We start from the raw sequence: 25,636 nt of genomic DNA, 5'->3' as shown, positions 1-25,636 counted from the left end.
TGTTGAAAGCCAAGTCTCTATATCACTTTGGGAAACTCTGAGATGTGAGAAGAGGGAGAGACTCAAGAGTCAAGACAACACAGAACGAGAAAATAGTCACATACTCACATCTTTTATTAAGGGCATTCGAGTCCAGAAAAAACAGAAACCTCTTCCATCACTCTTTTTGCAATTTTTTTAACCATACTCGATTTTATCAAGTGACCAAACTTTGGTCATTATTTTGACAATAAGTCTTATGGTATAAGCAGCTCATCAAACACTCAATGCAAAGAAAAGTTTATTTTAAAAATAAGAAATTTGAATAAACCAAGGTTTTTGAAACTAAATGGGACAACGAATTGGTCAAGGGTCCGGTTTTTTGGTCGAACGGTCCGATCATTTAAATTGAACGGATGGCCTATTTTGACAAAAAAATAAAAAATGGCCAAACTGTTGGATGATTCAACTACCCAGGCCAGCGATTTATTGACGAAATCAATTATTTTTGGCAAAATAATAGTTATGGGGTAAAACAGAACCGATCACCTGACCAATTCCCAGTTTTTTCAGTCCGATTCGGTTTGAAAACCATAGAATAAACACCTCTCAAACACTAATAAATTCTTATTAGATAAACACTAATAATAAACACTTGTTTCCCAAACAAGAGATAACAAGGCAAACCGGCTGTTTATACTTTGAATGACTAGCACAAGTGAAGTGAAGTGCCATGCGAAGTCTTAGATGCCACAATTTGATTGGGAGTGCACCCATCATTCACGAGACCGAGTGCAGGAAACCCAAACTCCTTCCAAGATGGATACAACCTCCCCTAGTCCTAGATGCGTACAATCTTAAGTCGTAAGTTTTGGGTCCTTCAAAATCATATGTTATAGTATTGCATCTCTAACATCTTCATTATCCATGTTATCAGTCGATTTAGGATTTGATTCTCATAAAACCGTTTTCACACCATCTTTACAGTCTCTTGAAAATATCTCTCTACTTGTATATTTTTATTTATAGAAAAATATTTTCAATGCACACTTATAAGGAGTTGCGAAGACGTTTCTTAAGATCAAATTCAAATTCTTATCAGTCAATGGAAGTCATTACTTTCACCTAAAAAAAGAAATGAAACTAGGCCACAAGAATATAAGAAGAATAGAGGGACAACAAAGTGATAAATAAAGAAGAAACCTGCCATTCCATCAACACCACGATTAAAAGCCGTAAATGTTTGTTGAAATTTAAAAATGGAAGACCCCAGAAGCGTAAGCTGTTAATCCTCTCTCTCTTTCTCTCCTCATCAATGCTCTTTCACTGACTACATGCCCAACTCATAGCACATGTATCCTCCACCGCCAAAAGGCCAAAAACCTTCCAACCATATAACGGCTATAAATAAATGAATAAAGTATTACGAGGATTGGGAACACGAATTCATTAGATTCAAGTGCTTAATTCAAACTTTACTGCATGGAATTGGGTCCTTGGGTCCATAGCCCATTCATTGTTCATTGTGGATCCATCTTTAATTCTTTCTGCCAGAGTGGTTTTGTCCAGCAGGACGCAAATGGTAGATTAGTAGTGTTTGGATCTTAAAATGTCTACAAGAAATCCACGGTCTTAACGTACAAAGCGGCTGAATGATATCTACCCACACTATATTTAATGATTTCACATATGTTTGGGTCCATTCGTACTATTCTTTTTTTTTTTTTCGTTTTCGTCGTCTTTATTTCATTAATCTAACAGTGGCAAATCAAACTCCTGGGAGTCGAGGTTAGAATTTAAAATCATGAACTAGCTTAGTCGAATGTGATTTAATAATAATAATAAATAATTATTTTTTTTTTTATATTATTATTTCATTTTACATTTAATGGAAAAAAAACTGTACATTTAAAAGAAGCAAGTAGTGTAAAGTGCAAAAAGGAAAAAGCAGTGTTTGGCATTGATGCCGTTGTTCCAGAAAACAGTGATACATCAACGCCATGTTGAAAAAACCGTTGCTCCAGAAAATGGTAATATGTTTGGAACCATTTTTTCATAAAAAAATGATGTTTTAAACAACGCCTTAGAAATCAAGGTGTGGTATGGGGAAACGTCAAAATCGACATTTTCTCAATTTGGAGCTCGTTGTTGCCAATAATCGAGGACATGATGTAGCAGTGACGTGAACTTCCTATATAATAGGTACTAATACTAAAAACATATATGGAACACTGATACTAAAGAGAAGATACTGTTGTTATCCCAAAAAACGTCCTACCTGACAGTAACATTTCCAAAAAAAAAAAAAAGACACCATTTTTTTAAAACGATTGAAAGTTGAAACACGTCCGCCCAGTGTGCTTCTTTCACGACATGCTCTGGTCCCGAATGTCTTCCTGTGGTCTTCTAGCGTTAGAAGAAATTGTGTCCATCCCGGAGAGAAGGCAACAACACTGCTGGGTCGTCCAACCACAAGAAAAGGAGCTACTAAGCGAGAAAGGACCCACGAAGTGAAATGTCATCGTGGTAAGCGATGCGACTATCTGTAATAGCCCACGGTGTTGTATATGCAGCACCGATGCTAAACATATACAAAATCTTTAAGGCTGAAGAGACATGATACCTGTGAATTTTTTAGTGCAGATGTTCTAAAATTTAAAGGGTTATGGCTGATACAAATGCTAAACATATACAAAATCTTTAAGGCTGAAGACATGATACCTGTGAATTTTGAGTGCAGATGTTCTAAATTTTGAAGGAAGTATAGCTGATACAAAATGCCTTTTTACTTATGTCAGGTTCGGAGTCTGGGCCAGATTTAGCGGGGCTATGACTTAGGCTTTGCCCAGCCCATGATCACCCTAATATAATGCAAAATATGTTAGAAGCGATCCGTTGTAGGGACCGGTGTTAAAATGCCCCCGTAGTTATTACAGTTTAAAAAAATATATACTAAATTGCTCGGGGACAATTTCTATTATTCTTAAGCCTGTCAATGATGATCTGTAATATCTAATTGAATTATTTTGAATTTAGATGGTGTATTTATGTAATCTGATTGTATTCGAATTTGATTTTATTTTATCTAAATAAAACTTAAACTCAATTATATTATAATATTTATTAATTTTAATATATTAAAATTATATAATTATATTTAGAATTATAAGAATATGTATTTTTATATATTATAGTATATATGAATATATATATATATATAATAAATTCAGTATATTATATATTAATTTATTATATATAAAAGTTGAAACTAATTAACTTTTTTAAAGTTTTTTTATATTTTAAAAAGTTAAAGCAAATGATTAAATCCGATACATTCAAGACAGTAAAGCCAGGTCTTAATCGGTATGGAAAAAGCTAAATGATTTACCGTACTTCGGATATGCAAAGCTTCTTTTCCAACTCTTTAGCCCTCGTTCAATAAATGGCGACAGTTGAGAGTAGAGAAGAGTCACCCCCCCCCCCCCCCCCCCCGCCCCCGCTCACCCGCTTTATTTACCGGTCTTTTCTCTCAGTCTGTAATTGAACTCCTCAAACTCATCAAAATCATATTTGGTTTGTCCAACAATCCTCCACTTTCCATGGATTCTCTCCAGAAACTCTTCTTATCAACTCTTCTCCTTCTCGTTGCGTCCGTTGGTGAAACACTAGGCGATGCCATGGTTACCGGCACCGTCTTCTGCGATCAATGCAGGGACGGTGAGAAAAGCCTTTTCGATTACCCACTCTACGGTGAGTCACCATTCGATCATTTTCCCTTTCTGTTCTCTACTTTGGCGTTTAAAAGCTACTAAAGAAAATATGTATTTTATTTGTGTGTGTGTGTGTGTGAACTTCGTAACCATTTGCAGGGGTGAAGGTTACGGTCGTGTGTGGAGGAAGCAACGGGCAGGCGACGATGTGGAAGGAAGAGACAACCAACTGGTTTGGGAATTACGCCATGAGATTCGAAGGCACACCCGACTTAAGTGGTTGTTATGCCCAGGTGTCCAACAGCGGCCAAGATTCGCCAACCGGTTGTGCAGCATCGGCGGGGCCTGCCCGGAACCTAAGGCTTATGTTCAGGATGTTTGATATGGAGCTTTATACCGTGGATTCCTTGCTCTCTCAACCTGCCCAACCCATGTCCTTTTGCCCGAAATCAGCCAACCCGGTACCTGTCCCGGTGGTCCCAAGGACTCCTCCTGTGGTGACACTGCCAAGTCCTCCATCGGCCAGGTTCCCTCCGATGCCGCACATTCCTTTCTTTCAAGCTTCCGCCTGTCCCTCCCAGTAAGTTTGCTTCCCACGTAAAAGCATAGTATCTAAATAACTACTTATAGCAAATCAACCCATATCATTAAAGGTGGTAACTAATTAGTTTGGCATTCATCAAAAAATTCACGGGGGTTTATCATACTTTTTCCGGCATCATAGATTTACATTTACCCTGTTTACACTTTCCATAGAACACCTGTCACAGACTAACGGTAAGTGCATAGCAAAAGAGTGTAGCACCGAACGATCACACCTTACTGAATGCAAGTCCACAGTAATTGCACCGCAAGTATATATGCCACACTTTTTAATGTGGGCACTTATCCTCTTTTGAGTGGTTAGTTGGTTACTATCCAGGGCGAGTCTGATTCCCTAAATATGCAACACCTGGCAAGCATCAAGGCTACTCTTGAATGTTACCCTGTGGCCCAGATCCAAAACTGTGGCTCCTTCAATTTTCTTCTGTTGTTTGATTGTTTCAACATTAAATCAATGCCCCTTCAGTTTTCTTTCTTAGAGCTTTTATCCTGATCAGACGGATGTGATATGCTAGGAACTGGATGATGCCACAGTACCAATGTTACTGGAAGGTGGTGGAACCAGATACAAAAGTAGCTGTTGCTTTCGGACTGATCGCAGCAAGGAAATATGGGACCGACATGACACTACGACAAGGGCTCCAAGGGAAGGGAGACCCGTACAGGACCCTTTTAAGAGAAGGAACCGCTGCACTTCTTAATTCCTACAACAGCATCAGGTTTACGTATCATACACTTGAGGTCATCTCCCACATGAACTGGGCCTTAATGGGCTCTCCACGAGAGGTCCTCCTGACAGCATTGCGATTTAAGAGGGCCAACTCAGGCTTTGGCAGGGTACCCTGCGATTTCACTCCCTGCAAATAGTACTGAACAAGTGAAAAGTGATGAGTGAACATCTCCATCTCCAATTTTTATATGTATGTCATCTTATTCTTTTTTTCTTATATAATTTATGATATTATTGACAGTGTCATTATAGACACCGGATCTCCTGCCCAATACTAGTTCTCCATGTGTGCCTGCAATAAATGTGGACAGGAGATCCGAACTTTTCAATACAGGGATTACTATATCCGTGTATGGGAGTTGATGGGTTTGGTCTATTAGGGCTGAATCGATTAATCTACTATGAGATGTAATTTGGGTTTTAAGGAAGAAATGCGGAGTTATGGCCTTTATCTCAATGAAGTATATTATAATTCATGAGAAGGGTGTTCAAAATTTTGGTAGTAAAGTATCAGAATACCCCGGCTACTTGAAAGTTGAAACTGTTTCCATCTTATAGCTACACAAAGACACAATCACACGTAATTTGAAAGTCCACAGGCCAACCCAACTGTGTGAAGTAGAAGTAGGCCACTGTGGGCCTTCAAAACTATTTTATTTGCAGCCTATAAAAAACTATTTTATTCGCATATCATTATAATTTCCAAGGAAACTAATGGGTTTTCTAAAATCTAAAATGGGCTTCTAAGCCTTGGATCGCGCGGAAGGATGATTATGGTTATGGGAAAGTCGATCTTCTGGATTGGCTTATATATAAAATGAAATTCAACATGGCTCAGCAATTGTTGCCCAATGCCCATGTCCATGGACGGAATCCTTGTGCAAACTTTGATCTGATTCTGATCTCTCACTGCAGTTACAGTCTTACAGAGTGTTGGGATCTCTTACTCTATTTTCCTATTTTCCTGCACTGTTTTTTTTTTCTTTTACTTTCATTCAGTCTGTGATCACAAGTGCCTCGTTAATTATACGTGTGTAATAGGACGCTTGTTTCAACTTTAATGAAGTGTAGCAAATCCGCACAGGCAGTCACAACCCTAGTTTTCCCTACTAGTTTAGTTTCTGAGAATAGAGTCTTTATTTCACAATGTCGTGGTTCGGGATTTTCATCAGCAAAATATAGGGTTTAAGCCTTACTTTTTTTTTTTTTTGGTTGCATGGCCCTCCACCTTTAAAGGTTGCATATTTTTATCAATACAAATACCTCGGGAGGAAGCTAATAATTAACTCTTGACTTCCCATGTCCCATGCTCCCATGGGCCATGGGACCTGTAAAAAGACATGTCCAACTTTTTGTCTTGAGTCTGTCTTTTCATAGGTCTCATCACCATATCTGTAGGGCAACGGGCAGGACTCACCGACTCAGGGGTTTGCATGGACTTGTTTACATAATCCTTGTATTTTGGACTTTGATTTATGGGCCCTATTTGGAAAACTTCATGCAACAAATGTTCCAATTGATTTGTCTTAACGACTGAATAATTGAGCCCATTCAAGGAGTCATCAAATCAAGATCAACGGTTCAAAACTCTAAGTTAGGCTGGCCTGTTTTCGTGGCTTGTATGCAAATCAAGATCAACAGCTGGGGCACTTTGATGCACTACACTAACTATACTAGTGAATGGAGAAGAAAACAACAAACTACAAAGAAAAACGATCCTTACATGCTCTTCAGATTATTTACTACTTCCAACATTTACTTGCTCGTTAACCCATCAATTATCAAATATATTCTTGTATAAAACAATCTATTAAAAAAAATCGATCCTCCCTTGCTTCCCACCTCTAGATTAGAGGAGGTAACAGAAAAGGCTAGCCTTTTACTCTGCCTTTTTTATTTATATTTTTTTAAGTAATGTTTTGAAAAAAGTAATAGATTGATAGTTATATAGGGAAAAGGATCATGTTGCTTTTTATTTTCTTTTTCCATTTTGGTTAGGGGTGCTCATGAGAAAAATAAAAATTAAAAAAATTAAACCAATAAAACCATACCCAAAAATCTGGTTAATCAAACCAATCAGTTCAGTGTTTTTGAAAAACCATATGTATTGGTTCAGTTTTGGTTAACCATTATGAAAACTGATCATTAACTGAACCAACCAATATATATATTTATATACAAGCATATATGCATTATATATTATATATTTATTTATAGTATATATTATAAATGTAAAAAGAAAAAAAAAAAACAAAGAACTGAATCGATCAACTGATTAATTGATTGATTCGGTTCAGCTTTGGTTTGGAACAATACAAAAACTGGTGGGGCTGGTTCGGTTTTAAATATATCCCTACATTTGGTTGCATGTAAAATGAATCATAACATATAATTTCCAAAGAGGATGATACTTCTTGTGTTTGGTTACACTTTAAGAGAAAAAATTTTGGCTATTGAGAATGTTCTTCCACATGACATGTTATCATGAGTGTGGGGTAAAAGAGTAATTGCCCTCAATATTCTTTATTAAAAAGACAACCACCGGAGGGACTGAATGGGTTTCCCAACAGCCCAGTCAGTTGGCCCCCAACAGCTAAAGTTTTCTCATTCTAAAAGGCCTTGAAAAATAAGTGAATTCCAAACATTGAGTACCAGTTCTAGAAAAATAGTGTTAATTCTTTCTAATTAACAACTTAAGTCAGTCACTTTCTGAATGGATGGTTGGTCTATTCAAATCTCACAAAGCATATTTCTCAACGACTTATGCCTATTTTCCAAGTTAAACCAAACACCAGAAAAATTAAGAAAAAGATCTATTTCCCCCTTCAATATTTATTTTCCTAAGAAATCATTTGTTTTCCTTTGTTTTATGTGTGCAATCAAATGCAACATTTGTGAAGATTGAGCTAGATTTAATACTTGAATAAGTTGAAAAGAAAATTTGGTGCTGATAGCCTTTCTTCCAACCACTACCAATCCAAGAATTAATTCTTAAAGTAATGCTGAAAAGGGTTGCGCCTTTCTTTTGCAATATGGTGCACAGTTACTCATGAACTCAATCTTGCCATGTGAGAAGATGTTGTGGCATTAGTGTAAAAGCTGTCTAGAGAACCTCTAGAGTCTAGACCAGTCCTATGTAAAAAAAAAAAAAGGATAAAAGAGGGATGGTAGACAAGATGAAGACATTCAAATTCAATCCTCATCCAATTAAGGGAGATCCAAATGTGATTTGTTTATAATTCATCATGCCATCCCCATCCAACCTTATATGATTCAATTAGAACCGATTTAAATACATATGATTATATACACTTAGGCCTCATTTGCTTTTGGTAAATTATTTACCTGGGTAAATGCATTTACTTGGGTAAGTTTTTCTGGGAAACACTTACCCGGTTAAGTGCATTTACCCAAGCTCTTTTATTTCTCATGTAAATAAGGCAATGGTCATTTTAACCATAAAAATCTATTATTAAAAATGACATTTTTGTCTCATTCAAGTGTTGGCAGCTTTCCCCATAGGTGGGAAAGTCATTTACTCACCCAGGTAAGTGATACCCAGTAAAATAAACTTTCCCTGGTCCCCACATAAATCTGAAAAAGAACATGAGATTCTTGGTCAATGGGAACCAAAATCCCATTGACCAATTTCCCCCCTCTCAAAATCCGAAAAAAGAACACTCCCTTAGCTTTTAGTTTTTTTTGGGTATTCAATCTAGAGAAGGAGTGTTGATAGGAGCCCGTATGGTCTGATCCCCTCCAAAGGGATCAGGCAAATATTTCGATTAGTAGCAGCCTCCGCCCTCCTTAAGGCTGCGTTTGGTTTGAAGGAAAAGGTAGGGAAAGGAAGGAAAATGTAGAGAAACCTTTACAAACCTTGTATATATTTTCCTTCATTTCCCTTCCTTTCCCTACCTTTTCCTTCAAACCAAACATAGCTTAAGAGTTTCTGAGTTGGTGAATGGTGATCTTAGTTGCTTTAGATCTTTAGTTTGCTCCCTTTGTTTATTTTCTTTGTTGTAGTCTTTGTCTCATATTTCTCTAAAAAAAATCTACATGAATATTGTAAGTTGATTTTAAATAGATATGCTTATAAGTTAATGTCCAAAAAAACACATAAAGATTAGCAAGGTATATTTAGAATAGAATAAAAGCAATAAATCATGTTATTCTTTATTTTTTTTCTAACTTCATCAAAAGTCTTTCTCTTGATTTATTTATTTCCTCACATGCTTTTGAGGATGTGGACTTCTTTATGATCAAAGGATACTTATTTGTTAATTTCCCCCACTTTATTGTGAGGGCAAAGTCATAAGGAGACATTTGGTTTAATTTTTGCATTTTTATGCATTATAAGTAATGATTAATATGAGATAGTGTTTTAATGTATTATTTTAATTTTTAAATTTTTTACAATGAAAACATCACGGGCTAACCAGTTGATCTGATCGTTTAATTACCAACCAAGAGGAAAAAGCGGTTCAATCTCCATGCCAAGTTTTAAAACCATGTCATTCAAACTAGAATGTATAGCATCTAATTAAAGTTTGTCAAATATGTTTTCCTATGTTTTAGCTTGTCAAACAGCCGCAATTTTCTAATTCTTCGAATTATTATTATTATTATTTTGGAATTGTATGTGATCTAAGATGCTCTCTCAACTAAAAGATGTTCTTAATAAAACTTGAAGCATAACTTTCTTCAATGTAATTTGGTTTTCTTGTTGTGAGTTCCAAAAATTATAATCATCTGGTTTGAAAATAAAAATATGAAAAACATGTTCTTGGATGTAAATTTGTGTATGTATGTGTTTATTTCTAAAATTGAAATACAAAATATATTCCTGAATTTTTGTTTTGAAAAACATGTTTTTTTTGTTTTAAATGATACAATATATCTCTTCATCTTTCGTAAATCATGCATTATATACACTCCAACATTTGTTTTTATTTTAAAAATTAACCAGAATGAGAAGGAGAAGGATATCGTTGTCCAACCTGTTTTCAAATTTCTTTTTTTGAAACAAAATCAATTGTAGAAAGCATGGACAACTATGAAAGAAAAATGTGACTGTAATAAAGGTGATTTCATTCATATTTCATTTTGTTGATGTTTCCTGAAAAAAAAAATCTTTTGAAATAGCTTCATTCTCTGAATGTCGCTAAGTCGCTGTGAGAACAGGATCTGCTATTCACACTTGGGCGCCTCACATGCTCATCCACCGTGCATTGAAAACAATTTTTATGAAAAATAACTAACAAATACGAGAGATGTTCTAATGCATGATAGGATGTGCGTGTGAGGCACCCTATGTGAGCAGCAGATTCCGTCTCGCTGTGATCCGATTTATCATTTATGTCAGAGTAGGGAGTAGCGAGACCGTTCCAGCGGTAGTCGGAAAATAAAGAAGGTTGGGCTGTAAGATTTGTCGGCACGTACGGCACAATTCATGATTCACGGCAGTCAGGGAGGGTGTGTGTGGTTTTGCGTTCGGGGAGGCCCGGAGGGGGTGGGGCGCCGGTGGGAGCTTTGAGCAAAATTTTAGATTTGTCAGCCGGCACGGCACCAATCGTGGCAGACCAGAGTCACCAGACAGACAGTGTGTGTGGTTGGACCGGTTAGGTGTTTTTTTTTTTTTTCCGGAGGGGTGCGGGGAGAAATATTCATTAAATTAATGGAAATTATTCATAAAAAAAGTTGTTTCTTCAATGGAAGGCAGAAGAAGATTTTCCGGTTCAAAAACTCCTCCATAACGTCAACATGCAATGCTAAATTGCTGTGGGAATTTGTCGTTTAGTGCAAATCCAACGGGATTGACAAAAACGATGGAAATGCTTTGGCAGTATTAATTAATTATTTCTCGTTTTCATCACTTTACTAATAAAAAAGTCAAATATTTGGACTAAAAAATAGTTCAATCCATCCCCTTTGATCGATCTCTCAAAGCCCGAATTCTTAATTTCTTCAACCCGTATATGCCCCAGCATCAAAGGCCCCTGACATTTGCATAACATGGTGACGTATAGAAGAGAAACCCCTTTACTCCTAAGACTTTTGAGTTTTGAACGCAAATCTAGGGCTGTAGAAAAGTGTGAAGCAAAGGAAAACCTAACATTTACAATGCGATCGGAATCTTTTACTCGAAAGCTATGATATCATAGTACACGAACTCAAAGATATTCTGCTAGAACCCCAAAATCAACGACTCCAATCCCATGTTTTATTCTGCGCAGGATCTACAGCGTTAGCTATTCCATGACATCACGATCAATAGAAGCGGCCTTTGATCCAAGGGTCCGAAGTAACATAATGCAGAGGTGGTACGGTACGGATCTCATTAAAAAGAAGGTCAACCCATACGATGGATCACGTGATTGCTTGGGACTATCACCAATTCAAGTTGGGGCCTGGGGGGTTGGCCAGCTAGCCGGGAACGGGAAGCCTTGGGAGTTGGGGCTCAGATATCTAGAATAGAATTGGACAAAATGACAAAATCTTTCCCGCGCGTGTGCGAGTTATTAAGCGTGTGAACCATTGAAGAGTAGATTTCATATACTCATACTATATACTTGAATGAATACTTCCAGTCCCAGTCTTTTATTTCCTTTCTTTTAAGTCCTCGTTGCGTAAAAGCTCTAATCATCTGATCTGACATTAACGTTCTGGACCCATCAATAGCGATCTAACGTCTGCCACGTTGCGATGTCTCGCTTTCCACGTCAACTTCCGGCCGTGGACTTTGTTATTTTTTTTTTATTATTTGGCCTTATTTATTTCCTTGGTCAAATCACCTGTAGGCGGTAGCTCCCCTCCCCCTAACCCTGTACGAAAAAGTCTCAACTGACGTAAATCTATTCCTAAAATGTCGATAGTACCCTTCGGTTTTTACACAAAACAATTTATTGCTATACTGCGCTGGCGTGCTTTCCTGACACCTGTTATATCTACCACATGATCCTTTCTTCCCACGAGTCAAAAATGTAGGATTCACGTATTTATGATGTTGTTTATTATTGATGCTGTCAAAGCCATTGAATGAAGGGTGATGGAGTAAATTGGCATTTGGCACTGAACCAGAAGTACTCTTCTCACTTCTCAGCTTGGGGAGAGGATCCCTATCCTAATATTAAATCTTTGGGTCCCACTTCTGCATTGTCCACGTTCGAAATCTAAGCCCGGCCATATGAGGCCCATGACCCATGTCCATGAGCAACCCTTCCGGTTCTTTGGGTTCCTAGATTTTTCAATGCAGTGGCAATATAGTAAAAACGGTCCAATTCCAGGGCTGTATTTGATGTCAGACACCAAACCCAACGGCGAGCGGGCGGGACGAACCCACTATCGTTCATATGAAGGCTGAGAAGAAAACTTCTCTCTCTCTCACTGTTGAATAGCGTTCATTCAATTCGAATTCAGATTCAACTGGTAACGCTCGGATTACAATCATCGTTAATCTCGATTACGATTAAGCTGAACGATCTTACAACGCTCTTCTCCAATTACAATTTATCGATTGGTATACTGTCTCTCACCATCTCTTTCGACTGTAACTGTAATTCTTTTCCAAAATTTTCCATTTCCGAAACTTATCTCATAATCTCTCCTGGAACATGGATCAATCGAATTTTTTTTCTTCTCTATCTTTGTTGAATTTTTCTGTCCTGTATGTAATCTTGTGAGTTTTCCTTTTTTTAGTCGTTTTTCCTTACTGTTAGTTCGATTTTTCCTCAGCTTGAGGCAGCAAGAGCTGGATATTTGTTGTTTAGGGTTTCATCGTCTGAGATAGGGTTTTTGATTGATTTGGTGATTTCGTAGACTCTTTATACTTATATTGTAATAAGCACAATGGGAGGTGTCTGTGCCGGTGGAACTGCCAAAGGTGGTACGAAGTTTCTTGCAAAGAGTTCGGAAAATTCTACCAAGTTGAAGACGACGAAAAGCTTCAGTGAGCAAGAAAAGGATCCTCCTTCGTTTTCCGACACGGATGTCTATGGGAAGTCGCCGCACAAGTACGACTCCGGCGAGCTGGCATTATCCTCAGGCAAGTTGAAGCCGTCTCCCGTAAGAACAGGGGCTAGTAAGGTAAGACTCTCGTTGTCCTTTATTCAGGGCATTGGAATTTCTTTCGCTTCTTCTTCTAGGTTAAGTGATGGATACATTTCATTTTTTCATTTTCATCTGTATCAAAATTAGATAGAAAATCTTTATCTATTAATATTGTTGCTGGCGAATTTCTGGTGCTACAATGGAAAAGGTAGCTATTATCAAACTGACTGTTTTCCACTATCTTCTTTGCAAGGGATTATTCTTTCCCATATGCCTACAGTTTGCCAAAGAATCTATAATGAACTTATCTGTTTGGAAACGGCCAATGGATCTTGGATCCTTGATAGGATTCCTGTGTCTGATACAATTTAATATTACTGAACAATTAACACTTTCTCCTCAACATCTTTGGTAAGAGTTTCTAATAAACTTGCTTCTATACTCCCAGGAGTATTAAAGATAAGGACGCCTTTAATTTTTGCAAACTCGTCCTATATCAACAAATCAATTGCGGTCTTGGATATGTCTCTTCTAGAGCTTCTGAACGTGATTGCCATTTCAATGCCATAATAACATGATACTTCACATGGAAGCTGATGAGGCAAACTAAAACTGTCTCCCTTGGTTCTCTATTTCATCCTTGTTCCATGTGGGGAGGACACCATAGACATCCATAAGGACCCTTAGAAGGTGGTGATTTAGTGGTAAATCATATGTCAGGTGGCAGAAAGTCTTTGTAACTACATTCTTCAGACCCTGCATTTCCTGAATAAGATGTCCATTTTCCCCTAACCATGAAATTTCAGATAAAACATTTCACACTCATTCTGAAAAGAAACCATGCTGAAAGCTTCCAACCATTTTGCAACATTAGCCAATGTAGCTTATTCTATAATGTTAATGTACAACAAGGTGAGATGCCTTCTAGTGATTTTTTTTTCTTAAAATTTCTTGCAAGTGAAAGTATCACTGACAGCATCCTGATTCCACTGAGGAAATTCATTCCTCTTAATGGAGGGAAGGCATATTTATCCAATATCAACATTGGGCCTTGCCAAAGCTTATGTTTGGTTTTCTGATATTTAAGTGAATGGTTTGTTGTGATCTAAGTTTTTGAAATTTTACCAGATTAATCCCTCATTCAATAATATAAAGCTAACTTAAAATCTATATAAGGCTGTGTGATCCTACATCACTTTATTTGTTTACTTTATGTCTGTGAGTTTTATATTTTCTGACCTAGACCAATATTAATAACAAAGTTCAGTCTGCCAAAGTCTACAGAAGATTGCATCCCGTGCATACCTGTTCTTTGCTAAAGCCATCAGTAGAAGTTGTTGAACCATCAACTGTTACCAAATCACTTGCAAGCCTAGATGCCAGCTTTATATTTTTAACCATCAAGAGGAATTAAACTGTTCACGCACCTAGATGATGGTTATTTGCTAAAACTACAATCAGCAGTTGTCTACCCATTAAATTTATCCTGGATATATTTGGAGCAGTATATTCATCACTGAGATCATTTGGTGAATCATGATAATTTCTCAGGCTGAACAACCATTTCAGACACATCAGATGATTTTTTGGTAATAAATAAAAAAAAGAAAATTTATTAGAAGAAGAAAAGAGAGTACAATAATGGCAATAAGAAATTACTGAACACAGAAAAAGCCCCAAAAACCTCCCCCCTTCAAAACAAATAGACCAAAGGCCCAAATCAAGAAGTTGGAATAATTTTTTTTTCCTGTAACATGATTGATGATGATTTTCTGCAGTAGAACAAACCCAAGACCTTCAAAAAATTGACAAAAAAAAAAGAGAAAACATGAAGAAAAACACGGAACTTAGGAAACCTCAAGACCATTACACACAGATTTATGTGGTTTGGCTTATAGCTTATGCCCACGGGCCAAGGAGGAAATCCACTGTAGAAAATGGCAATGGAGATTACAAAGTTGTTTAAACTCTCTCTCTCATGGAATTCCTAAACCCCTATACATCCAATCTCTCAAGCTCCACTTCTTTTGCAAGCCAAAAGATACATAAAAGAGAAAACTCCCAAACAACATAATATAACATATTCAGGCCGGAATCATAAGCTGAGAATGGATTGGGTCCATACTGCCAACACTTCCACCACAAACCACTATGAAATTTTGCCTTTGGGTTTTTCTCGACTTGGTTTGGAGCAGGTCAAGAAGCAGGTTGCAATATAGAATTCAAGGCACAACACAACATGATTTTGTTGTTGAGGTAGAATGGGAAAATGACATTTATGCACTCTCTTCATCCACTCCGAAGATGGATGAGGGAGAATTAGTGACTATAGAAGATAATAGAAGATGCTTTTATTGTTAAAATAGAATTGAAAAATGAGAATGATACACTCCCTCTAATCTGAAGATGGATGAAGGAGAAACAATGATTATCACTTAGAATAACATCATAACACACCTAACCACCCTGAGCTGAAATATTTGCAAACTGATAACCTGATTAAGACATTTCAATAAATCAATTATGGTCTACCTTTGATGTTTTACATTCCTTGATAATTTATAGTCATTTAGAGTCTGCATTATGTGGCATTTTAAGGGAGCCATACTCATTTCTTACATTCCACTTTCAAGTAGAAAATGTTCCATAACTCCTTGCTAAGTTAATTGTTAACATAGGCTGGAGTGACTTGGGTGAGAGTAGTAACTTGCTGAAGCATGAAAAATATCTTGTTTCAAAGAAAGCATCAATTATTTGCTCACCAACAGATTCCAGACAAGGTGCATGGTGTATGGATATTTGATCATATGGCAGCAAAAGTTGTGACAAAATTCTTTGGCAAAATGTTGTAAAAAATTTTTTAAGGTCTCAAGATGGCTGGTGATCCACATGCCTTCATTATCCAGAATAAGAGACCAGATAAACATTATACACATAGCCAAGGAATTACTTTTTTCAGTTGGAAAAATCATATAAGATTCCATTTGGTAAATGATGTAACATTTATGTACCCATGCCACCTGTCTTTAGGTAACTTGTTCCTATATGATGGAAATGTCATCTGTGGTAGATGTTGAAACATAGCATTCTGTAAAAATTATGTGAAAATGAATTCAAGTTCCTTGACATGAAAATTATGCTTCAGTTCATTAAGGGAGATTAGGTGCACTACAATTGATACTATCTGTTTTAGTAGTTGGCCATATATTGTTATTTCTCTGAAGCAAGTTTATGGTATCCATGTGATAGTTAGATAATATGTATTGTATAAGAATACAAATTGTTATGTTTTTAGTGTATGCATATAAGAATACAAATTATTATGTTTTTGGTGTATGCATGATTTTTTTATTTCATTTAAGAAACAAAATGAATATTTGAGTTGTCTTTGGAATATGCTTTCATAATTTGTTATCAAAACCCAACCTCTTCTTTCAATTCTTGTAGGTGCCACAAATGGGCTCAATTTTGGGAAGGGCTGGTATTGTTGGCTTGGAGAGGGCTGTTGATGTCTTAGACACACTTGGAAGTAGCATGTCAAATTTGAATCCTACTGGTGGCTTTGTTTCTGGGATGGCTTTGCGGAGGAATAAAATATCTATTCTGGCATTTGAAGTAGCTAATACCATTGTCAAGGGTGCAAATTTGTTGCAATCTCTTTCAGGGGAAAATGTCAAGCTCTTGAAAAAGGAGATTTTATATTCAAATGGAGTACAACGACTAGTGTCTACAGATATGGAAGAATTACTTAACATTGCTGCTGCTGACAAAAGGTTCTTGCATGGGCTCAGAGCTTTGCATAACATCTCATCTTATCTTCTTTTTCATTCATGTCATATCACGGTTGAGTTATAACAATAACAAATTATTAAGAAATTGTATCTAGAAAATCCTCCCATAAAAGTTTGGGTGGAAAACTCCTTGTTCTAAATTCATCTCAGTCAAATCCAGAGGAGGACAAAATTGTATCCTTGCTCCCTCATCATCTTAGTATGACTGAACACCTTGTAACACAAATGACTATCAGATCAATGAAAATGTCTTTAAATGAAAATTGAGTCCAAGAAGGCATATAGTAGACCCCATGATCAAAACTTGTTAAGTCATTAAACGATGGATATGGCACTAACAGAATGGCGAAACAGGATTCATGTAGCTGACCCCGTTGGGGTAAGGCTTAGATGTTGATGATTAGTACTTGTGAAGGTATCCACAAGATTGCAATTTTCAACCTTCTTGATGGCTTATCTGTTAAATGTATTATTGTACAGTATCAGGAAGATTGGAAATTTCACTTGTCATGTTGCATGGATTGAAATGATGACTTGATGATTTTTTTTCGGAAGTGCAAAGAAGTTATTTCATGTGCTAATGTTTGTAAGGTGTATGATGTCTATCCATTGAGTTTGGACCTAATGAATGCTGTTATTCTTTCTACACAATTTCATGGAGTTTAGTTTCTGTTCATCTCCCATGTTTAATTGCATTCACAAACACACTCTCTAAATTTTTCTTTTCATTTTATAGGGAGGAATTTGATATTTTCTCAAGAGAAGTAATTAGATTTGGGGACTTGTGTAAAGATCCTCAGTGGCACAACCTAGGCCGTTATTTTCAAAAGTAAGGTAGATGCTTTATAGTGCTTTAAATGTCATATTTCAAGTTTCTGACATTTACTAACATGGAACACATTTTCCTTGAAATGTTTATTTGATGTTTCAGATTGGATTCAGATCTTACAACCCACAGGCAAGGTAGAAAAGAGGTAGAAATGACAATGCAAGAGCTTTCAACATTAGCTCAGCATACAGCTGTAAGTTATGATGCTGCTTCTTTTTCCGTGTGTGTTGTTTAATGGTTTTCTTTGTTGGAAATAGATTTTCTCTTATAGTTTCTTCGGTAACAAATTATAACATTTTTTTCCATATCAGTAAGTTCTTTGAAAATTGAACTGTTAATTGGACATCCTTGCACTTTCTCTTTGTGCAATCCCAACATATGCATAAGCTGTTGTGTTAAGACCAAGTGCATATGGTTTTCTATCCCGTGACTCATACATCATTGGTTCATTTTCTGGTAGATGCTTATTCTTCCATGTCCCTTGTACAACTGGAAGTACTGAACTTTCCACCATATTTATTTGATGTTTTTAATATCTTCCAAGTAGTCTCTGGTCTATAGAAGAGGTATTTAGGAGCTTTCTAAAACTACTACCTATTTCCCAAACTTTTGGGAAACTTTTTACAAAGTATTCTCTTAAATTGGTTACCAAAAGGAAGATGGGGATTAGAAATGATGGTTATGGTCATTACTCTCAGAGTTTTTGTTGTATGGGTTGGAGGTTCTTGTAGCCATCTCATATGAATAGGTTTATTAATTTTTCTTTTATGAATTTATTTTCTTATAAGACAGTCCAAAAGATAAATTTCTCTGTGTTTAGCTTGCAGAAAATCATAGATCTGCTTCTATGTGAGCAACATGAGTAGCTTGGCCTTATGAGGTGTTTATCAAGTCATACCAATGGCCTGGAGCAAGTTATCCAGGCTACAGTGGACTGCCTATTAGTGAACATGTCTTAATATTTTGAGGAATGCATATTTATGAGTAATTCAGACAAGTTACTGATAATTTGGGGAATCCAATCCATCAAAAAAATGTTTGGGTAATCCATGTCTGGAATGTTCAACCAATTTTTATTCTACTTAGGTCAAACCACCTGCCTGAGGTAACTCCTGAAATCCATAATAAAGTTGGCCCAGTACAATATTTATGCACTTCATTTTTCTTAGAAGTTGAAAAGAAAACAGATGTTCTAATTTCTACCTGCACTGTTCTTCCTGGAGAAAGATAATTTCACTATTTATCTTTAATAAAGGAAGATGAAAAGAGGGAATATTTTGATGTCTTTTTATAAGTGTGTCACATTTAATCTTGTATTTTATTCTTGTTAAGGTCTTAATAATTATTAGGAGAAGATAACCATATGCAAATGCTCGTTTTAAAGATGGTCCTGTGTTTGTTTAGACCCAAGCCAATCCTGGTTTTCTGTGGCAAATCTTTTGGTTTTATCTAGTACACATAAGAGTACTTTTAGTTGAAACTTTTGACTCTGAATGAAAGGTTTAGTATCACTACCTATTTTCTTTTGAGAGATGAGTCCAGATCAATTGATGACAAGCACTTGTTTGTTTTCTGTTCCTTACAAGTTAGAACATGAAACGAGTTATTTAAAATGTTAAATTAGATGATTTAGTATAAATGTTACTTAACCATCAATATAGTACCTGTTTGAGTTTTTCACATTTTTATGGCTTCTGCAGACTTATGGAAGCATACTTCATGATTATGCATAACATTCCACTTCAGTTTGTATATGCATTTTTTGGAGGAACTGATCTCTTTTGCATGTGTAGGAGTTGTATCATGAGTTGCATGCCTTGGACAGATTCGAACAAGATTATCGGCGGAAGCTTGATGAAGTTGAGTCTTTACATCTCTCTCAAAGAGGTTAAGATGCATCAACTTGTTTTTGTTTTAGTAATTTCTTAGATATGTGTGGCATGAACCTTGTTAGTAATTTTCTATTAAAATTCTGGTGCTTATAGTAATTGATTATTCATGTTGAATAAAAAATTGAAAGATTATTGTTTCAATGAATGAACAACCCTTCACTAAGATTCTATTTAATGGAGATTCTTTGGAATCAGAATAACTGCATCAGTATATGGAGTTCAAGCATGGATTCCTCTGAGTGGAGTTCCCTTCATGCTCATGGAAAGACATGGATGGTGCCTGTGTTGTTGGCAATGTTTTAAAAATCTGACCAGAAATTGAACCAGAAAGGGGTCTGGTTCTGTTTTTTCCCAGTTTAAGGGGGCGTATAAATGCTACTTATTTATGCAGTCTTTTGCATATTATCTACTGAACATATCCATTAATTGTAGATTATTGTCTGATTTTTTTCAGGAGAGAGTCTCATGATATTACATACTGAGCTTAAACACCAAAGAAAGGTTGTGAGAAGCTTGAAGAAGAAATCTCTGTGGTCAAAAAATTTGGAAGAGGTGCTTGATTCACAAATCAATTATTTCAACTTGCTGTAATGGCACACCATGGGTTTTGGAGAAACTTCCTTGGTTAAAATATGGCTGTTAACTATTCCTGTTGTTCTTGTATTTAGAATTTTACTACTATTTTCTGGCATGTAATGTAGCAGGATGTTGTGTATGGTACTGAAGCATGTTTTTCTTGTAGGTTGTGGAAAAGCTTGTTGATATTGTTACCTTCATTCATCAAGAGATAGTGGAGACCTTTGGAAATAATGGTGTGTGATTTCAAACAAGTTAATCATTCTTAGTTACTTTGGTTATTCCCATGTGCACGTGTGTGTATGCGGCAGAATGTTTCTTCTACTTACATGTGTTGAAATGGATTTATGCTTGTGAGGATTTTTCTTTTTGACATTTATAATTACCCAATATGAAGTCATCATGCATCGTAAGTTTCTCTTGTTACAAAGAGGTGTTCTTCCATGGTTAGAATACCCAGACTGAAGGACCTGGTCCATCAATCTGGTCTGCTATGTTTAAAACCACTTTGATCTATATGGACCCTATTTTATAACATGCATGGGTTTCTATAAAGTGCCTAGGTTTTTCCCTATGGAAATACTAAATGCTTGTTATTTAGGCATAAGCCTATTTGGTGGACATTCATGTGAACTCATTTTAAAGATTATTGAGCCCAGTGTTTTGCATTGTTAATAATTTGTTGCAAACTCGTAATCTTTGATACAATCTCAAAGATTTGGGCTTGTGTATATGTGTGTGAATCCTGATAAAATAAACACATTATTTTTTTTTAATGGATGCATATGGGATTAATTTTAAAGACTGCTGTCATGGTGGTGATTGTGCTATTATGGTTTTACACTAGATTTCATCTCATGTGAGAATGCCTTATGTGTAATTAACATATGGCAGGTACAGCATTTGTTAGCAAGGATCCAACTTACAGCTCTCAAAGACTGGGTGCATCTGGCCTTGCATTACACTATGCAAACATCATCAATCAGATAGATAGTATTGTGAGTATAATAGCTATTCATTCTCATGTTTGTGTAGCATGACAAGTGGCAGCAATGTACATATTAACATGTGCTGTTACAGCACTTCATCAATTTTAGAGGTTTTGAACTTTCAGATTCAGACTTGATGTGCTAAATGATGATGACTACATAATTGTTCAACTAAAATATATAAATAATAATGCAATATATGGGGTTTGTGTCATGGTCTTAAAATTCCACCAAACTGTTGATTAGTTGATGGTACTTTTGATGAAGTCCTCTTGGAATGTAAATATTTAGTCAATTTTTCATATGTTCCTTATCTGTAGTGAAATCTTCATATGTTTCAATTCTTTTGATGTAAATATTACATTTACATCATAACAGTGCATCTCCAGAACTTATTTAGAATAAGTAGCTGAAGTTGTTTGTATTTTTTTTGGTTACAATGCACTTTAAATATTTTTAAATACTACATAATGTGGTAATTTATAACACAACAATTCTGCATACTGAAAACTTATTGTCAGGAAAATACGTGTTAGTTTATTTGGGGGTTGTGGAAGGATAGAATCAGGGGAATCTTTGATGGATACTCTAGCCCTGTTGGTAGGATCTGCTTGTTCATTTACCTACTTCCTTGCTGATTGGTCTTAAAGGATTTCTATGGGCATATGATGATTTGTTTTTATTCTAATTTGGTTGTTCTCTAAGGCCTGGCTATCAGGGTCTTAGGAGGGGTTGACTGGATATAGAAAAATTACTTGTTACCTGGACCCAGTTTTCTTTTAGCCTTCCCCTTGTCTTTTAGGAACCTTAGCTTGAACCAAAATCTTGGTATTAAAGAGATGATTACCCAGAAAAAGTGTCAGATCATGAATCCATAGAGTATGGCTTCTCACTCCTGTCTTCTTGGCCAATGATTCTTTTACATGTACTCTGTCCTTACAAATTTTGAAAAATACAAATTAATTCTTTTCTCTCTGAAATATAAATTTAAAAGAACGAGGTTAATTATTTTCTACTAGTGTTCTATGCGTATGTGTTACTCATGTTGGTGAATTGCTATTTCTATAATTTAAGTATCCTTATTGCACAGGTGGTGTTTACTGATATATTTTAAAAACTCTTTATGCTGTTTCTATTTCATTGCTAATCATGTTTATAGGAGTGTTTGCATGTGCATCCATTCTTGAGCTTGTCTCCCATGTTTTAAAACCTAAAACATCATGGAAGTTGCATTGATTAGTTAGATGATGGACAATTGATTATAAATACATATTTAGCATTGGTTGAAGTAAAACAAAATTCTCTCCCTTGGTCTTGTCTATATCTTTTTATGCATTTTCTCACTTTATAGAATATTAGACATCTTAAAAGATGTGCCAATCTTACTGGTAACTAAATTTTGCATTGCTTCTATAATGTTGTTGTTTATTGTCAATAACTACACTGATAAGTGGTTGAATGAATGGCTTCAGTGAAAAGCTATGTTTGTTCTTACATTGAAATCTCTGTACATAGGTTTCTCGGCCCAGTTCCCTTCCTCCTAACATGAGAGATACATTATATCATGCATTGCCAACGGGTGTTAAGACAACTTTGCGTTCCCGGTTGCAATCATTTAATGAAAGGGAAGAGGTATGCTGCTTTTGGACAATCATTACCTCCTGGAAGCTAGTCACACCTCATTACATACTCATTTAGCTCTTATGAATTATGACTTGATTGTCTTCTTCCATGGTATGTATTTTAATTTTTTTATATAGTAAAAGAAATTTTTTCATTAAAAGAAAAAATTTCAGATCAACACTACTGATCAAAAAAAAAATTCAGATCAACACTACAACATAACATCTGAAAAATAAACAATCTTCTACTTAGCACATGAGCATCTCTTCCAAATTGACCTTGGTTCCTAAACCCACAATGGTTACCATGCAGTTACATGCCTTTCCAAATATGTGCAAAACTGTGTTATAAGATGGCCCTAAAAAATTGGTCTTAACACAAGTCAAACGTGCATGCATATATTGATGTCATGCAATAACTGCTTTAAGAAATAATAGCCTGCATGAGTGCCTGTATTGTGCATGTATAGTTCCCAGGAAAAAAAGTTAAACCTTATTTATAATGGGGCCGAATCTTATTCACATTTATGTCCGTCTAGGCAATGACACAAATGTTGATTATTTAACCTAAAAGTGGACTTCTTTTCTTCGTACATTGTGGAATCCAAGGACATTCTCTCATTTGTCTTCCTTGTTTAACTGCTCAAATATGTAATGCCTGCAGCTCACGATTCCCCAGATCAAGGCTGAAATGGAGAAAACTCTGCAGTGGCTTGTACCTGTGGCTGCAAATACAACTAGGTGGGTCAATTGAAATGTTCTTTACGTGTCTTATCTACATGGTTATGCTTGTGCTATTTCACTTACAAATCTCATCGAACTGTTTTGCCTATACTTTCTTTAGTTTTGATTAACAATTGGTATTTATTGCTTTTGGTCATGTTCTAACATGCATTTTTTGCTCTCTGTTTTGCATTTTTGCTTTTATGGCTATGGAATCAGAGCACATCAAGGTTTTGGCTGGGTTGGAGAATGGGCAAATGCTGGGTCAGTTGTGAAATGAGAACTCTCTCTCTCTCTCTCTCTCTCTCTCACACACACACACACACACATGTTTCTTCTGGTACTTGATTATAATCCAAGTGCCCTTGCCGTTAGAAATGGGATGTTCCCTCTTGCTCTTGGTTAAGGGAACTGGAAAGTGGAAACTGAAAGACAGTGGTGCCTTCGTTATTAAATACCATAAAACTCTGGACAAAATTCTAATTGTTGGCATTTTTGTCTTTTCACAGCCCTTGGTTATTTGGTTTAGGGGGAGAACCCTGATTATCACAAATAGGGTGCTCTTAATGACTTAATTCATTGACCTTTTCTTCTAAAATAAGATCATTGTTTGCAATTGTAAATACCATGTTTACCAGTCTGAAACGAGGTCTAAAATTGATCGTTGTTGACTGACAGTTATGAATTTAACAAGAAGGCAGCTGAACAGAGTAACTTGATTCGCCTCCAGACACTTTATCATGCAGGCATTCAAAAAACAGACTTATATATCCTTGAACTGGTGACGTGGCTTCACCATTTGATTAGCCAGGTAAGACAGAGAGACCATGGACTCAAGCCACTATTTCCTGTTCGTTCCCCAACCCGTAAAGGCCTTCAAGTGCCGGAGAGACAAAAAAATCCCTTACTGGATGATAATAAGAAAAACAGCAAGGTTGTGCAATTCTCTCAAGAAGATCGGGATATGTTGGAAGATGTCAGCCGCAGAAGGGTGGTTCCTGGAATAAGCAAAAGCCAAGAGTTTATGACAGGCAAGAAAAAAAGGACCCACCGTTGGGGATCGAGCAAGAGCACTGGTAGCTCTCCAACCAAAGATTTCAACGCTGCCCAAGATTGGGAAGCTTCAAGGACTAACCTTTTGGATGTAATGGATGGGTTGACTACGTAGAGTTCCAATAGCTCATTTTGCCTCAAATCAAATCAATAGTCATTTTTTTTCATATATCATTTTTTCTAGATTTCTCTTTTTTTGTGTGTGTATATAAAAATATATACATGTTCCTCAATGGACAGCTTTTGTATCATATAAGTTAATAAATATATATTCAAAATCGGCTTTTTAATACGAAGGGTATTGGTTAGAAAAAAAATTTCAAACTCCGTAGGACTGAATTGGGATTTGCTCCTCAGTCACATCTCGGAACATCTCTCATAAATAATAATATACGAGTATAGACGACTTTTTCGATGTGCGGCTGAAACATGCTGTCAGTTTGGTGTGAGGAGTGCTCTGAGAAGCAGATCCGGATTTCGTAGGACTTATATTGAAGAATTGAACATCACTTTTAATCCGAATTTCAAAAGATTAAATTATATTGTGGCCTTGTGAGCCAATTTTTGTATGTAGCTGGTAGATCTATCTATGCAAATTCCTCGGTTTTGACCAATTTTATCTGAAGTACAATAATGAATGATATTAGAATTGAAAGTTCTGTTGGACGTAAATATTGGCGGATGCATGTAACAACTCCACTCGGTGCACATTGCACAATATAACGCTTTTAAATACTAGCGAACATTTTGATTACTGGAATGCCTATGGTTGGCTGGTTTTTATTTTGCCATGATTAACTTAAAATAGGATTTAGGAAATTGCTACCCTGGTCGGACCATCTTCCGTTTGACGACCGCTCACTGTACTGCCATAGGAACAACGTATAAGCCCACGTTGAACCACAATGTTTGGCTTCTACTTGCTGCTGATGCTCATCAATAATTTGTCACACCAAATGAGCCCACATTATGTCTATGTGAACTAAAAGTAAACCTACGCTAACAGTCTTTTGGTTGGTTGTGGGCCCTATAGTATATTAAACCATTTACGATCAACTAGATGACCAAATTCAGAGTCAGAGGATAACGAAGA

At 36.3% G+C, this 25,636-nt stretch overlaps 2 protein-coding genes and 1 long non-coding RNA gene across 5 annotated transcripts; 2 read left to right on the top strand and 1 right to left on the bottom strand.

The window, feature by feature from the left end:
- Positions 1 to 2,240: 2,240 nt before the first annotated feature.
- Positions 2,241 to 3,457, bottom strand: LOC148791344 (uncharacterized). Its single transcript, XR_016076496.1, has 3 exons — positions 3,373 to 3,457; positions 2,701 to 2,840; positions 2,241 to 2,585 (listed from the first exon to the last, which is right to left on the bottom strand). It is a non-coding gene; the product is annotated as an uncharacterized LOC148791344 (long non-coding RNA).
- A 5-nt stretch (positions 3,458 to 3,462) lies between these two features.
- LOC104607596 (uncharacterized) lies at positions 3,463 to 5,498 on the top strand. The gene is made up of 3 exons (XM_010273264.3): positions 3,463 to 3,729; positions 3,849 to 4,269; positions 4,808 to 5,498. The coding sequence occupies exons 1-3, from the start codon at positions 3,579 to 3,581 to the stop codon at positions 5,157 to 5,159; spliced, it is 924 nt and encodes a 307-aa protein (XP_010271566.1). The 5' UTR covers positions 3,463 to 3,578; the 3' UTR covers positions 5,160 to 5,498.
- Positions 5,499 to 12,344: 6,846 nt separating this feature from the next.
- Positions 12,345 to 24,709, top strand: LOC104607595 (protein PSK SIMULATOR 2-like). Of its 3 annotated transcripts, none has more exons than XM_010273262.3 (13): positions 12,345 to 12,538; positions 12,838 to 13,104; positions 16,516 to 16,841; positions 17,596 to 17,688; positions 17,791 to 17,881; positions 19,482 to 19,575; positions 20,035 to 20,132; positions 20,323 to 20,392; positions 21,051 to 21,154; positions 22,661 to 22,777; positions 23,432 to 23,508; positions 23,710 to 23,754; positions 24,169 to 24,709. In XM_010273262.3, the coding sequence occupies exons 2-13, from the start codon at positions 12,868 to 12,870 to the stop codon at positions 24,656 to 24,658; spliced, it is 1,842 nt and encodes a 613-aa protein (XP_010271564.1). In that variant the 5' UTR covers positions 12,345 to 12,538; positions 12,838 to 12,867; the 3' UTR covers positions 24,659 to 24,709. The 3 variants fall into 3 exon arrangements, with proteins under 3 accessions (XP_010271564.1, XP_010271565.1, XP_088744823.1); XM_010273263.3 differs by having other exon boundaries at positions 12,399 to 12,538; positions 12,754 to 13,104; XM_088888697.1 differs by having other exon boundaries at positions 12,401 to 12,538; positions 12,789 to 13,104.
- The last annotated feature ends 927 nt before the right edge of the window (positions 24,710 to 25,636 follow it).

The sequence above is a fragment of the Nelumbo nucifera genome, chromosome 5, assembly GCF_055504915.1.
Source record: "Nelumbo nucifera cultivar China Antique chromosome 5, China Antique-T2T, whole genome shotgun sequence".
Taxonomy (NCBI): Eukaryota; Viridiplantae; Streptophyta; class Magnoliopsida; order Proteales; family Nelumbonaceae; genus Nelumbo; species Nelumbo nucifera.
The sequence above is the reverse complement of the archived record's forward strand: the minus strand, read 5'-3'. Positions and strand labels throughout refer to the sequence as shown.

Bases quoted from the DNA above. Each gene is read 5' to 3' on its own strand.
- LOC104607596 (XM_010273264.3), top strand. From the start codon at position 3,579: ATGGATTCTCTCCAGAAACTCTTCTTATCAACTCTTCTCCTTCTCGTT. The intron at 3,730-3,848 runs GTGAGTCACCAT...AACCATTTGCAG, and splicing joins TTTCGATTACCCACTCTACG to GGGTGAAGGTTACGGTCGTG. The intron at 4,270-4,807 runs GTAAGTTTGCTT...GTGATATGCTAG, and splicing joins GCTTCCGCCTGTCCCTCCCA to GAACTGGATGATGCCACAGT.
- LOC104607595 (XM_010273262.3), top strand. From the start codon at position 12,868: ATGGGAGGTGTCTGTGCCGGTGGAACTGCCAAAGGTGGTACGAAGTTT. The intron at 16,842-17,595 runs GTTCTTGCATGG...TTCATTTTATAG, and splicing joins ATTGCTGCTGCTGACAAAAG to GGAGGAATTTGATATTTTCT. The intron at 23,755-24,168 runs GTCAGTTGTGAA...GTTGACTGACAG, and splicing joins GGAGAATGGGCAAATGCTGG to TTATGAATTTAACAAGAAGG.